Here is a 13,378-nt window from a genome sequence, read left to right as displayed (position 1 = left end):
GGAGAGAAACCAGGTAGTGAGTGAGGTGAGGCAAGAGACGGTGTTTAGGAAGAAGGGTGATACCAACTCTGTCCACTCCTGGTGAGAGTTCAGTCAGATGAGGTTTGGAGAAAACCCCTGGGTTTAGCAACTGTGCATGTTTAACCAGAAGGGTTTGGGGAACGCGGAGAGGACCAACAATCAAATGGAATGAGTTGAGAACAGTTAGCAAAACATGGAAAGGGAAGCAACAACTAATAGATCGTGTCAGGGAAGTTTTGTTCAAACTCCAGCAGAGGTAGAGGCCCTGTATTTGCAAAAAAAGAAAACGTGTAGGGTCAAGAAATATTTTTTTTTAATTGAGATATTTGACAGATAACATTATATTAATTTCAGGTATACAATATAATGATTCATTATATGAATATATTACGAAGTGATCACCACAGTGAGTCTAGTTAACATCCATTGCCATATATATGCATAGTTATTAATATTTTTTCAATGTGTGATGAGAACTTTTAAGATCGACTCTTTCAAATATATAATACAGTATTATTAACTATAGTTGCAATGCTGTACATTACATATCCAGGACTTATTTTATAACTGGAAGTTTGCACCTTTTGAACCCCCTTCATCCATTTCACCACCCCTCCAAACCTTCCCCCATCCCACCTCTGGCAACCACCAATCTGTTCTCTGTATTTACGAGTTTGGGTTTGTGCTTCTTTCTTTTTTTAAGATTCCACATATAAGTGAGATCTCATAGTATCTGTCTTTCTCTGACTTATTTCACTTAGCATGATGCCCTCAAAGTCCATCTATGGGATTGCAAATGGCAGGATTTTCTTATTTTTATGGCTGAATGATATTTCATTTGTGTGTGTGTGTGTACACATATATATCACATTTTCTTTATCCATTCATCCATCTGTGGACACTGAGGGTGTTTCCATCTCTTGGCTGTTGTAAATAAGGCTGCAATGAATGTGGAGGTGCAGACATGTTTTCAAGTTAGTGTTTTTGTTCCCTTTGGATAAACACCCAGAAGTGGAATTGTTGTATAAGAAAGATGATTTTTTGTTTTTGCAGTTTGTTTGTTTTCATACCAGAATTAATGGAGCATATTTATATGCTAATGAAAATAATCCAGGAGAGAAAACATACATCATGCAGAAGGGAGGGAGAATAAAATAGAGCGCAAAGTCTTTGGAAAGGATAAAGGAAACAGAATCAGGCTCACATGGGTGCTAGCCGGTGAGGGGCATTACCCTCCAGAACTAGGTGGTGAAGAGATACTCTCAAGAATTCAATGAGGTAAATAGGGAAGGTAAACATAAACATATGAAATAAATATAGACATCTCAGGTGTCCACGACTGCCACCCCTCCTGATTGCAAAGCAGATTGCACAGATCATTATAGCGTTAGGAGCTCCAAAGAGAGCAGGATGGTAGTTGTGAAATGTGGGGTAAAGGGAGGCAGATTAAAGTGGACCCTGTGGAGAAAGAGTTGGCTCTGATGGAGAGGAGGGCAGGGCAGCGTTTAAAGGTAGGGAAGGGGCAGGGATATTCAAGCATGATGCACATTAGCAGATTCTGTTTGATAATTATTTATAGATTCTCCGTGTTTCAAATAATCAGATAAAACGTGAGCCCCTTTTAAGTGACACTTGGAAGCACGCTGTAATGTTATATGAGCAATTGTTCCTGTCGATCCCAGCAGGATAAAGGCTCTCTAAGCATTCGGTTTCTTCTGCTGGATTTTGAAAAGGTACTAAGAGACGCTAAAAGGAATCTATGCACAGCTTTGGCCATTCTTGCATAATATTTTTTGATTAGCTCCATGACCTTGAACAGTTGTTCACTGGCTCGATAATTCAGTTTCTCCGTCTCTTCATGGAGAAAATTAAATTGTTAATAAGGATTGAGTGAGTTAATCCCCTACAGTGGGGCCTACCCATAGTGTGAGCTATCATTGCTAATATAAAAACATATTTTCATTTTCAAAAATCAAAAACATATAGACAACAAGAAAATATAAAAATCATGTGTAATTCTACTACCCTGTGTCGATCACTTTTAGCAGTTTGATCTTTCCCATCTTTTTCCTGTGTGTATATTTCACTCTGTATATTCTTTTGTACCTTGTTTTTTAAAATGTAACCTATTTTTGGTTAAAAGATTGTTGAGGAACCAAGAGGTTAAGTAATTTGCCTAAGGTTATATAACTAGAAAGCAATGGCAACAGGATTTGCACTGATGTGTTTTGAACTTGTTGAATGATTATTGCTGTGCTGGTCATTATAGCAACTGAGAAAGAAGGGAGGGAGAGAAAGGAGTAATACAAATGAGTAATCCTTAAATTTTGAAAAGCAAAACATGTACAAAAGGATGAACTTCCATGACTAGATTCATTAAAGTCACTCAGGGGTTTAAATATACATATACGCACATATATGTGTATATATAATTTTTTAATGGTTTATGTCTACTTTCATGAAGACTTCCTGTTTCTTAAGGTGGAAGCTATTTATGATTTACATCTACATTCAGAAATTACAGCCTTTTTTAATCAAGGAAGATATCAGATTGACAAAAATAAAAATAATTAAACCAGTGATTTCATGAATGTGTGGGAAGTGAACAGTTTGATATATTGCTATTTTACACACCTTTCTGGAGAGATGTTAAAAAATGGAAATAACTATATCCATTAACAGTGGAGTGATAAAATTAAGGTAAATCCACACAAATGAATTTGAAGCAGCTACTAGAAAATTATAAAGTACATGTTTGGTTATTGACATGGAAAACATTTCCCAACGTATTAAGTGGAGGGGGCAATAATTAAACACTGTTATAAAATTGTCATCTTACTTTTAAAAATATATTTATTATTTATATTTTTACATGGGGATAAACTGTAGAAGGATGTACTCCAAAATATCTGGGTAGTGGTATTTGAAATGATTTTTTTCTTTAGTTTTTGCTATTGTGCCTTTTGTGGGCCTTTTCCCACCAAGAAGTATTAAATTGGGTAAGTTTTAAAACTGAAAAGGTAACACCTTCTAAAGTCAAAACAAGAGACTCGTGTTTATGACACTTCCTCTTGCATTTCATCACTAGAATAGAGAGAAGATCATCAGCATTTGATTCCTTCATTCTTTGTGGGAGACAGTACAGATACAGTTAGCATTTAGGCAGGTACATATTTGATGAGCAGACAGACAGTAATTGCAAGCACTGGAATGTGTGCCTCTTTCAGCTTGGTGCCTACATAAAACACTGAAAGTGATGGTTGGATAAATACAGAGAAAAATGTTAACCTGAGATAGGAGTGTTGATTCCTGAGCAGCAGGTGCACAGCAGATGACTGGAGGGAGGAGGCAGAAAAGAAGAGGGAGGGAAGGGTCGCCCTGAGGGGAGGGAAGGGATCTTGCTGGCACAGATGGGGAGATTTGATCTGGTACTGTCTGCAAGAGCTGTGCTGACACCTGAGACAGAAGGTGACATTGAGATTTCACAAGGGTTGGACAGGTGTGCGAACACTAGTCAGTATATTCTTATTCAGGGGACACAACATTCTTCATCCCTTACCTTTCTGTTCAAATTAGCTGGAAAAAAGGAGCATAAAGGAGTGGGGGAAAAAAAGAATGGCTTTCTAAATAGAGGTAATCTGAGGGGATTTTTTTTTAATGAATTAATTGTGTGGAATCAGATGAAAATAGCTATTTCTCTCCCCCAATTTCTGGCCACTTTGAGAGACACTTTGCCAGCCCTCTCCTTAGCATGCTCATGATTCTAGTAAAATCGATCTCTCTCAGGTTCCCATGACTTTCTGATAACTAAGTCTCCTGCTTTTTCTGTTTCTGCTGCTCCACTTCCCCCACCTCATCACGGTTAAGTTTCTCCTTGTCTATCACCTGTTCTAGATGGTTTGCTGTTTGTTTAGCTGTGTTTGTTTTGTTTTTTTTAATTTTCTCCTACGCCCTCAGTTCATCCTGCATAATTTCCCAGTCACCACTCTCAGTGCCTACATATAAAGTCCCAACACGTTGGCCCTGTTATTCCAGGTTCTACCCTGAGTTTCTAGACTTGCCTCCCACCACTGTTACCCCAACAATGCTGCTCTTCTGTAGTTGCACAGTCCACTCACTCCCTGTCCCCAAACAAGCTTTGGAATTCAATAGTCCCATTTATTCATCCTGGTGAGAAGTAAAAGGCCTGCCGTGAGCAAGGCATGAAGCTAAGGAGGAGTGCAGGCACGCACAGCACATGAAGGTCGTAGGGTATGGGGGAGGTCATGGGCCATGAGTTCAAAAGACATGAGTGCAAATCTTGACACCAATGCTTTCTGGTTATGTGACTTATGCAAATTGCTTAACCTCTTGGTTCTTCAATTTTCTTATCTGTAATTGGATATAACTCACTTCTGAGTGAGGTTCATTATTATGATTAAATGCTGTAAAACACGGAGCAGACTGCCAGGCAAATAGTAAGTACTCAAAAATTGACAGTTCCCTTCTTAACACCACTTCAGTTCTCAAAGAACTTATAATTTTCTAGCACATGTGACATTATAAGTGATATGAGTAGCGTAAACAAGAAGACTGGGAGTTCAGAGAAGACAGAACACAGAAAAATAAGTGGGCTGATCTTAAAAGATAAAATATCAAGAAAAGACTGGGTAAGAGCTTCCTACAAATCCAAATAATATAACTAAAGGTACAATCATGGAAAAGACCAAGAAGGGAAAGCTCTTACCATCTTTGGATCTTTATTTAAAGTCTCCAACTTGGTGGAGCCTTCCTTGCCACCTTGCTTAAAATTGCATCCCTCTGCATTCCCATCACCCCAATGTCCCTATCCTGCTTTATATTTTTCCATTTCATTTACCACCATATCACATATTTACTTGCCTTGTCTATTGTCTGTGTTCTCCAAAGAATGTAATCTCCCCAAAGACTGTGTGTGTGTGTGTGTGTTTACTGTTGTGTTCCCATTACCTAACGGAGTATATACACCAGGGAGTATGTTCAACTCTCTGGATCGGGGTTGTGTGATGTGGAAGTGCAGGAGGTTCTAGAAGATAGGAAAATTAATCTGACATAGGTTGAAGACAAATTTGAGAGATGGGAAGACAAGATAAGACTCTATTGTGGTAGTCCAGGAACCAGGTGAAGAAAGCCTACACTAGGTGGTAGTTATAGAAATAAATAGGAAGGGACAGCCAACATTCCAGCAGAGTTACCTAAACATGATTGTTTCAACATCAATAAAGGCTAGAGAAACATATTATAGTCACGGGCAGGAACACTAGGCAGCCATCCAAGAGAATGAAGTAAATGCATGTTTTCTAAATGTACTGATAGGCAAAAATAACTAATTGCAAAGAGTACATATAGTGTGATTCCATTTGTGTAAATATGTACATAAATATATGTATGTTGATACATGAAATTTATCTGAAATATACATACCAGACTGTTAACATGTGCTGAATGGCATTAGAGAAAGTATCCACTGGTTTTTACAATTCTATCACACAATTCTGTGCTATTTGGTTCCTTTTCTGTAAGCATGTATTATTTTATATTAAAATATTTTTCAATAGATAATTTAGATCAAGTTCAATGTTTCATAAAAGAAATATCAAGAATATACTTCTAACCATCACCGTTATTTTAAATGTCATTTAAAATCTCTTTTCACAAAATACGTAAGCATTAAAATGTGAGAACAGACAAGATCGGGCACGTTCAGAGGGGTATGGCCATAGACCTAAAATGTGAGACCAGTTTGCATTTTAACTAATAATCTGACCCTTAATTCCAGAACAGTAATGAGGCAAATGAATTTGGAGAGACATGATCCAAAACCAGAGACCCTCTCATTCAAGAATGAAGCCACTGACATGTTCTAGTTTATCAAAGAGTCAGAAAGCATTTCCTAATTAATGAGTAATGAAGATATTAATAATCCACACCTGGGAAAGTAATCTCCTAGGAAAGGTTTAAAGTTTAAAATGATGGATGTTTTGCACACAGACATACACAAATTCATTTCATAGTTTATAAGCCATTAAAAAATATGGTTGTGATAACAGCCATTGATAGAAATGAAACTAATAATCTGGCGTTAAAACCATGTTGCTTTGAAGAAAGTTTTCATAGTTCCTTTTTTAAAAATGATTTTTGAAAGACAGAGTCCAAGTAAAACTGGTCTGAACCATTCTCTATTTCAAAATAAGACTCTATATGTTGTTGTTTAAGAATGTAGAACATATATAGGAGCATTTGTGACAACATGGATGGATCTTGAGAGTATAATGCTAAGTGAAATAAGTCAGACAGAAAAAGCAGAGAACCCTATGATTTCACTGATATGTGGTATATAAACCAAAAAGAACAAGACAAACAAATGAGAAACAAAAACTCATAGATACAGACAATAATTTAGTGGTTACCAGAGGGTAAGGGGGTGGGGGGTGGGTGATGAGGGTAAAGGGGATCAAATATATGGTGATGGAAGGAGAACTGACTCTGGGTGGTGAACACACAATGGGATTTATAGACGATGTAATACAGAATTGTACACCTGAAATCAATGTAAATTTACTAACAATTGTCACCCCAATAAATTTAAAAAAAAAAAAGAATGAAGAACATGACTCTTTGAAGCAATTTATAGATACCACTTACATCTTAACTTTATCATTATTTTTGACTCAGGTGCCAGTTCATCAGATTCTGACAGTGAAAATTTAGCTTTCAAATCAAAACCTGGAGCTATGCCACAGTAAGTACCTATGATTCTTTTAATATCAGTTATAGCAAAGAATGTTAGCAGAATTGTTGGGGTATGAAGATACGTGTGTTTTGCTCTGAAGGAAGAGGTCAACTGATATTAATCAAAGATCACTACTTGAACCACAATTTTTAACATATGAATTTGAACTTGAAGTCTGCATTTCATCATTGATACGCCAAAATCTAACCATATACAATGTTAATTTCAAAGACAACTAACCATTTATAAATATATAAAAAGAATGGTCCCATTGAGAGAAAATTCATGTGAAAATGTAAATGAGGATCAATTTATTTACACAAATTGGAAAATATCTTATTGGGCAAGAAAGAGGTTTCTATTTGGATAAAGTCTATTTCCAGTTAGATGTTGTCATGAAAATCCATCAAAGTGTAGTTCTTCCTACAAAGACATGGATTATTAGTAAAATGTTAATATCTTAATATTTTGCAATACTAAAATAAAACCTGCTAGATTTTATGGAAAACTCTATAAATACTGACACTGTGATAATAAATTCCTTTGACATGCTACGTAGTATATACGTAACAATGATATCCATTCAGCATTAATCACCAAATAGTAATGCTAACGGGACCTTAATAAAATCACCTATGTGCTCTCGTGCCTTTCATCTTAGTGAAGTTGCATGACTTGCCTGAGATTACTTGGCCAGCAGCTTAGCAGAACTGGGCCTAGAAACCAACTGTTCTTAACCTTTCTCTACACCTCACTTTTATGCTCTAAGAAAAGACAAAACTTCCAGGACACTCTCAACAAAATAAGAAACCAGAACAAAAAAGAGCTGCTAGACTTAAAATAGACAGCCCGAACTTTGAATTAAATATAGAACCCCAATCCTAAAGATTTCCAATATCTGCTTACTGCTAAAGATTGGACTTTTTCTAAGTATTTTCTTTTAAGATTTTTAAGTTCAGTACTTGAGGTTCTCTGATAATAGCTGTGTGACATACAGTGACTTTTATTCTACCAATGTGTTTACTTCACTAATATCCATTCGGTCCATTCTATGCATATACTGACTAGAGCTATCCTGACTGTTCCCGTTTCTGGAGCACTTATAGTTGAAGTGGATTAAGTACACAAAAAGAAACAGGGCTGTTCTGTGGAAATGTTTTAAAGAATAATTCCTGCTTTAAAAAAAAAAAAAATTCTGACTGAACACGTGCCTCCCTATTTTCCAGAGCTCAAAAGAAAACAACTTCTGTTTCCCTGACAATAGGATCATCATCTCCAAAGACTGGAGTGACCACAGCTGTGATTCAGCCATTATCTGTTCCTGTTCAACAGGTAAGTGTGTCTTGGACCAGCACCCATACGGAGTCAAGCTCATTAGCAAACTTCTTGGTTTAAAGAATATAGCTTTCAGTTCAACTAGTGCACACCCTTGGAATCATTTCCAAGTGGAAACACAATTGGGAGAAAAGAAAATGGTCAGTGAAGTTCTTCATTTTAATCCACTAAAAAGAATCTTTAATGGAAGCCACACCACCAGTTAGTCAAAATCTGTATTTCCCTTCGGAACTTCGCTAATAGCCAACAATCTGATAAAAAGCTATCTGTTTTAGCTATTGACTGTTTGATTATTCTCCCCCATATGTGCTTCCTTCTGTTTAGCCACATACATTAGCTCATTCCAACAAATGAGAAGACAAGAGAAGTCCACATACCAACAAAAGTTTTCCCATCCTCTAAGCGCTAAACAGATAAAAAGAAAAAAACAGTTCAAGTTCCTTGACTACACCATGCATTTTTATCCTTTTATTTCACTGTAAGACTGCTTTGTCCAAGAAAGGACAACAGTACAAACTATGGGGAAGAAATTGTAATGAGTTTATTTTGTAAACACAAGCAACATGAAGTTTAAAAAAATAGTGAAAAATATTAAAATCTAAATGTCTCTAACCCAAATATGTTACTTTGCCTTTCTGCTATGAAGAGTACCTTGAAATACAGCAGTCACCAAAGGCTTGAACTGTAAACTGATTCCTAACTCAGGAGGATGTTAAGTGTATTTTGTGAGCATCACCAGGCCCTCTATCTATTGCTCATTCATAGGTATTTTGGTAAATAATGTGTGTCATATACTCTGTGGTATGTAGAATATGCATCCAGTAAAGATGTTTGAGTTCAGAAAGTTGAAAAGAACCAACCAGGGTAAGTTATTTGGGAATAGCATATATAGTTGATATTGCATCAAAACCCCTAGAGTGGAATTTATAGAAATTTTCTGATTAAATCAATGGATTTTGGGGGGGTGTTTGATATGTAAGTGTTGATAACTAGTTAATGAATGCTGAGCACTGTGCTAGGAATTTCATGGTGGAAAAAAAAGTACATGTCACCCTCTCCATTCCCAAAGAGTGTATAAACTATACATGGGAAACAGGAATTAATACACATGAAACACTTCTTGAATACGATAGAATACATTAAGGTGTAACACAAAAGCATAAAAGCAGAAAGATACGCATGCATCTAAATATGTAAATGCTATAATGATGTAAACAGTACATTTTAAAATGGTTGAAATGTGATAGTAACACTGAATGGAAAGTAATATATCCCACTTGTATCATTGGGAGAATGAAGTACTCAGAGAAATTCCACTGCTTTATTGTATGTTGGCAAAGAACATGAAGGTTAAGTCTCTGGATTCATCCTGCCTCGACTTGAATCCCAGCTCCACCACCTACGAACTAAGAGACCTTGAGCAAGTGTTATAACTTCTCGGTGCCTACTTTTCTTTATCTGTAAAATGAAAATAATAACCATCTATCTCACAGGATTGTCATGAGGATTCAGTGAGTTAATCTCCATGTAACACTTAGAATAGTGCCTGGCACAGACTAAATACTATATAAGTGTTCATACATTCTTTGGACATAAAAAGACAGTGAAAAGTAAGACCCAGGCCTCCTGAATAACAAGCCTAGAACAAGTCTTACAAGGATAATGAATAAGTCCCATTACCATCCATGCATCTGTATAACTCTGCCAACATCTTTGATGATGTCATGTGGAAAATTTAGACACATTGTATCAGATTATCATCATCTTAGGTTAAAAAACTAGTAATCGCTGATACAGAAGTGAATAATAAATCCAGACTATTTGAAAATAAAAGACTGTACACAGAGAAATATTGTCCATTCACTATGAAATCCTTATCTTTCTCCAGAGATGAATGCCTTTCAGTAAATATTTCAGCCCCTTTGTTTTTTGCACATCAAGAAAAAAAATAATATATTCCTTTTTTTTCTTCATTTCCTATATGCCTATATCAAAAAAGAATACAAATTAAAAATAAGATAGGTAGATGTTTGGTAATTTACCCTCCACTGCTGGTAACTTGTGCATTTTATTTAGGGAATCTAAACTATATTTTAAAGATAAAATATGATGTCTGGGAGAGCTTTTAAAAATACCCCTGTGGAAGTCCCTCCCACACAAATCCATTTGGTGATAACATTTAAAAGCTCATGAATCCCTAAGGAACCAGGGGACTTTTACCTTGTATGTGCTTTTGAACAGAGACGAGTAACAGATGTGAAATAAGGAAGCAGACAATGTCTGTGCTGTAAGAATAGATCAGCAAAATGATATATGGAGATACTCTCATTCACTCGTTTCATCCACGTGGAGCGATCTTAATAATGAAAGGTTTCTTTCGCCCATCTTTTCAGCAATGTATATATTTGGAATTTGATCCATGTGTCTCTGCTTTTCCAGGTTCACAGTCCAACCTCGTATCTCTGCAGACCTGATGGAACCACTTCTGCCTACTTTCCTCCTGTTTTTACAAAGGTCTGACATCTGCAGATCTCATTTTCTGTATTTGCTTTCGTGCTTCAATTCCATTTGGCTTCGTGTAGTAGTCTTTAAAAATTAAAACAAACAGATCGGTAGGCTGACTATCATGATTACCTTTGGGACTAAGTAGATATTTATTGAACAGTTGCTATGTGACTATAATCTTGTGACTATAATCTTGTCAGTGACCTACTAGAGCTCTAAATAGAGTGGGAAAGCCAAGATAGGTAGGAAAAAAAATGACAAAATTCTGAGTAGGTAATTGCTTGGGATAACTGACAGGTTTTATAGAAAATTTTGTTTTTGTTTTAAATGACTGATTTTCAATTTATTCTAAGTTGGTATTTTTCATGGCCATGCTAAATGAAATTCATTTCATTGGTCAGCTGCTGAAATCAGGAATGGTTCCATTTGGCATTTCTTCTCCCCACCTCCCTTTCTTTGGAGAGAATTATAAAACTTTATTGAAAGACATTTAAAATCACAAATGGGGAGGGGAGTTACCACTTTGTGAGGGGTGTAAATGTCTATTACATTGTTTTGTACACCTGAAACCAAAATTTAAAAAAAAAGTCAAAAATAAATCAAGATGTGTACCATGATTATGGACTGTAAAGAAGTCATGACTCCTAGATTAATCTATAAATTGAATGCAAATATAGCTAAAATTCCAACTGTTTTCTTGTTTTTATTAACTTTTTTGATATTGAACTTTGCAATTTGATTCTAAAAATCTAGTGGAAGAAAAGCATGGCTAAGAACAGCGGGAAGACTCTGGAAGAAAAAAAATAAGGTGGTGTTAGGGAAGGGGTGGGTTGTGTCCTCTGAGATATCAAGACTTTCTGAAGGTGTAGCATTAGGATAGTATCCAGCTGGCACAAGGCTAGACAAATTGACAGGTAATCAGCATAGAGCCTGCAGATTCTCCAGTTCCCACAGAAACCTACAGACCACTGGGTAGAAGAATGAGTTCTTCAGCAGAGGTGAAAAATATCAGACTCCTACCTAAGGTATTTTCACAAAAATTAATTCCAAGTAAACTAAAGACAAATATGATAAGCAAATCTATAAAACTTCTGCGAGGCAGTAGAAAGAGAGCATCTTAATGATGTTTGTGTAGGGAATTAATTTTTTTTCTAAGCCAGCCTGTATCCAGCTTTAGTAAAGATCTTTTCATAAACAGAGGACACAGGGAACAAATTATAACAGCTGATAACCCCTTTGAAAGTCCCATTTTGGATAAATGACCCCCCCCCCCCAAAAAAAAGTCATATGAAAGCCTCCCCAAATCAGTGTCACTGCAATGGCCAATGAAGTCGTCCTTTGATGCTCAAAACAGTAAACGTTTGCAGAGAGGTGGACGCTTCATGTTTACATGTAGTTTGAAAGATTTTCACAAGCAGCTTCTGGAGACCATAGCCAGAAAGTCTGTGTTACCGGACATAGTATTGTCCAGGACACAGTTGATTTTGGGGGTGCCCAAGGCGTCTCTTGGTTTAAGCAAATGAAGTTCTTGCTGGTGACATCAGGGGAGGAAAAGAGGATGTAAGATTGTGCTTTCCCTCCCCACAGGGCTTCACCACAGTGGCCTGGCATGTGGAAATGTTACAGAATTCCTCCTGGGCACCAGGAGAAATTCTCACACAAGAGACACAAAACTGTGTTTCATCCACTGCAGTCCAGCTCCTAAGATGAAGACATTCTATTAGTGGTGATTTCCCCTTCTCCAAAAGAAAACTACGTAGCATTCTATGTAGCTTAGTAAAAAGTAATGTAAAACAAAATTCTACATTTTTACTGAAGTTGATTTTTAAAAATCTCAACTGTTGAATGACAGGAAGCCCAGAGCATACCTCACTGGGCGTCACCAGCCCCTCCACTTTCTGTGTCTGGACTGTGGAACATCTGTTTTCTGCAGGGTTGTTGCCTTCTTTGCTTGCATCTGCTTTTCTTTCCCTTTCCCCTTTTCCCCTTTGGGCAGCTTCTCTCCATGCTTCACTGGGTCCTTTGTGGGCCTGAACTATGGTTATTGGAGGGGCAGATTTAGAAAATAAATCTACCCATCTCTGTAACTCAGGCGAGCCTTTGCTTTCTCAGCTTTAGCATCTTCCTTGGCCTTTCTCTTGGGCATGATGGTTGACAGTGGGTGGTAGGTGGGCTCTGCCAGTCCGAGGGGCGTTTCCATCTATTTTCTCATACTATTCTGGGAAAGATTCCCAAGTTTCACAGCTGGTCAGAGACAAACCAGTGCTTCTACCTGCAGACTTAGCTGGGGCAGCAGAGCTGGTATGGGCTATAGGGAGTTGGGCACACAGGACAGGAGAACAACTACCTAATGTGGCATTCCTTCCCTAACAGTTTGACCCCACTAAGGGATGGCAATATCATGTGGATTTGATGTATGCCAAGAGATACCCTTAGGTGGACACTAAAACACCCAGGGATGCCAAATCCTACCCTGAATGGATGATCCAGATTGCCAGATGCCGCCTCTAAAGGTTGCCTGTCTCCTACAGTGCTTCTCTATGTTCCTGCAGGTTCTCCTAATGGCTAACTGTGTTTAGCTGTGGCTTTTGCCAAGATAAAAAAATTTGCCGCTCGAGGAGCCAAATTGTAATCTTGGAATAACTATGAAGTTTTGAGTGCCTAAAATCTTTGGCATGTACCTGTTTCCTGCATTGCTGACTTTCTAACATTTGAACAAAACGTGTAATTCTAGGAATAAATCAGAGACTCCTTTGGTGCCTGTAA

At 37.2% G+C, this 13,378-nt stretch overlaps 1 protein-coding gene across 11 annotated transcripts in view; it reads left to right on the top strand.

Moving 5' to 3' along the window:
* The window catches only part of PALLD (palladin, cytoskeletal associated protein), a 375,682-nt gene that overhangs the window by 161,097 nt on the left and 201,207 nt on the right, over positions 1-13,378 (top strand). For all 11 annotated transcript variants that reach the window (XM_081075483.1, XM_081075482.1, XM_081075474.1 and 8 more), the window contains 3 exons: positions 6,715-6,781; positions 7,999-8,104; positions 10,547-10,621. In XM_081075483.1, coding sequence (XP_080931609.1) covers positions 6,715-6,781; positions 7,999-8,104; positions 10,547-10,621 — 248 coding nt within the window. The remainder of the gene's footprint in view (positions 1-6,714; positions 6,782-7,998; positions 8,105-10,546; positions 10,622-13,378) is intronic.

The sequence above is a fragment of the Rhinolophus hipposideros genome (assembly GCF_964194185.1).
Source record: "Rhinolophus hipposideros genome assembly, chromosome: 16".
NCBI classification, from domain to species: domain Eukaryota; kingdom Metazoa; phylum Chordata; class Mammalia; order Chiroptera; family Rhinolophidae; genus Rhinolophus; species Rhinolophus hipposideros.
Note: the sequence above shows the minus strand (reverse complement) of the source record. Positions and strands in the feature narration are given on the sequence as shown.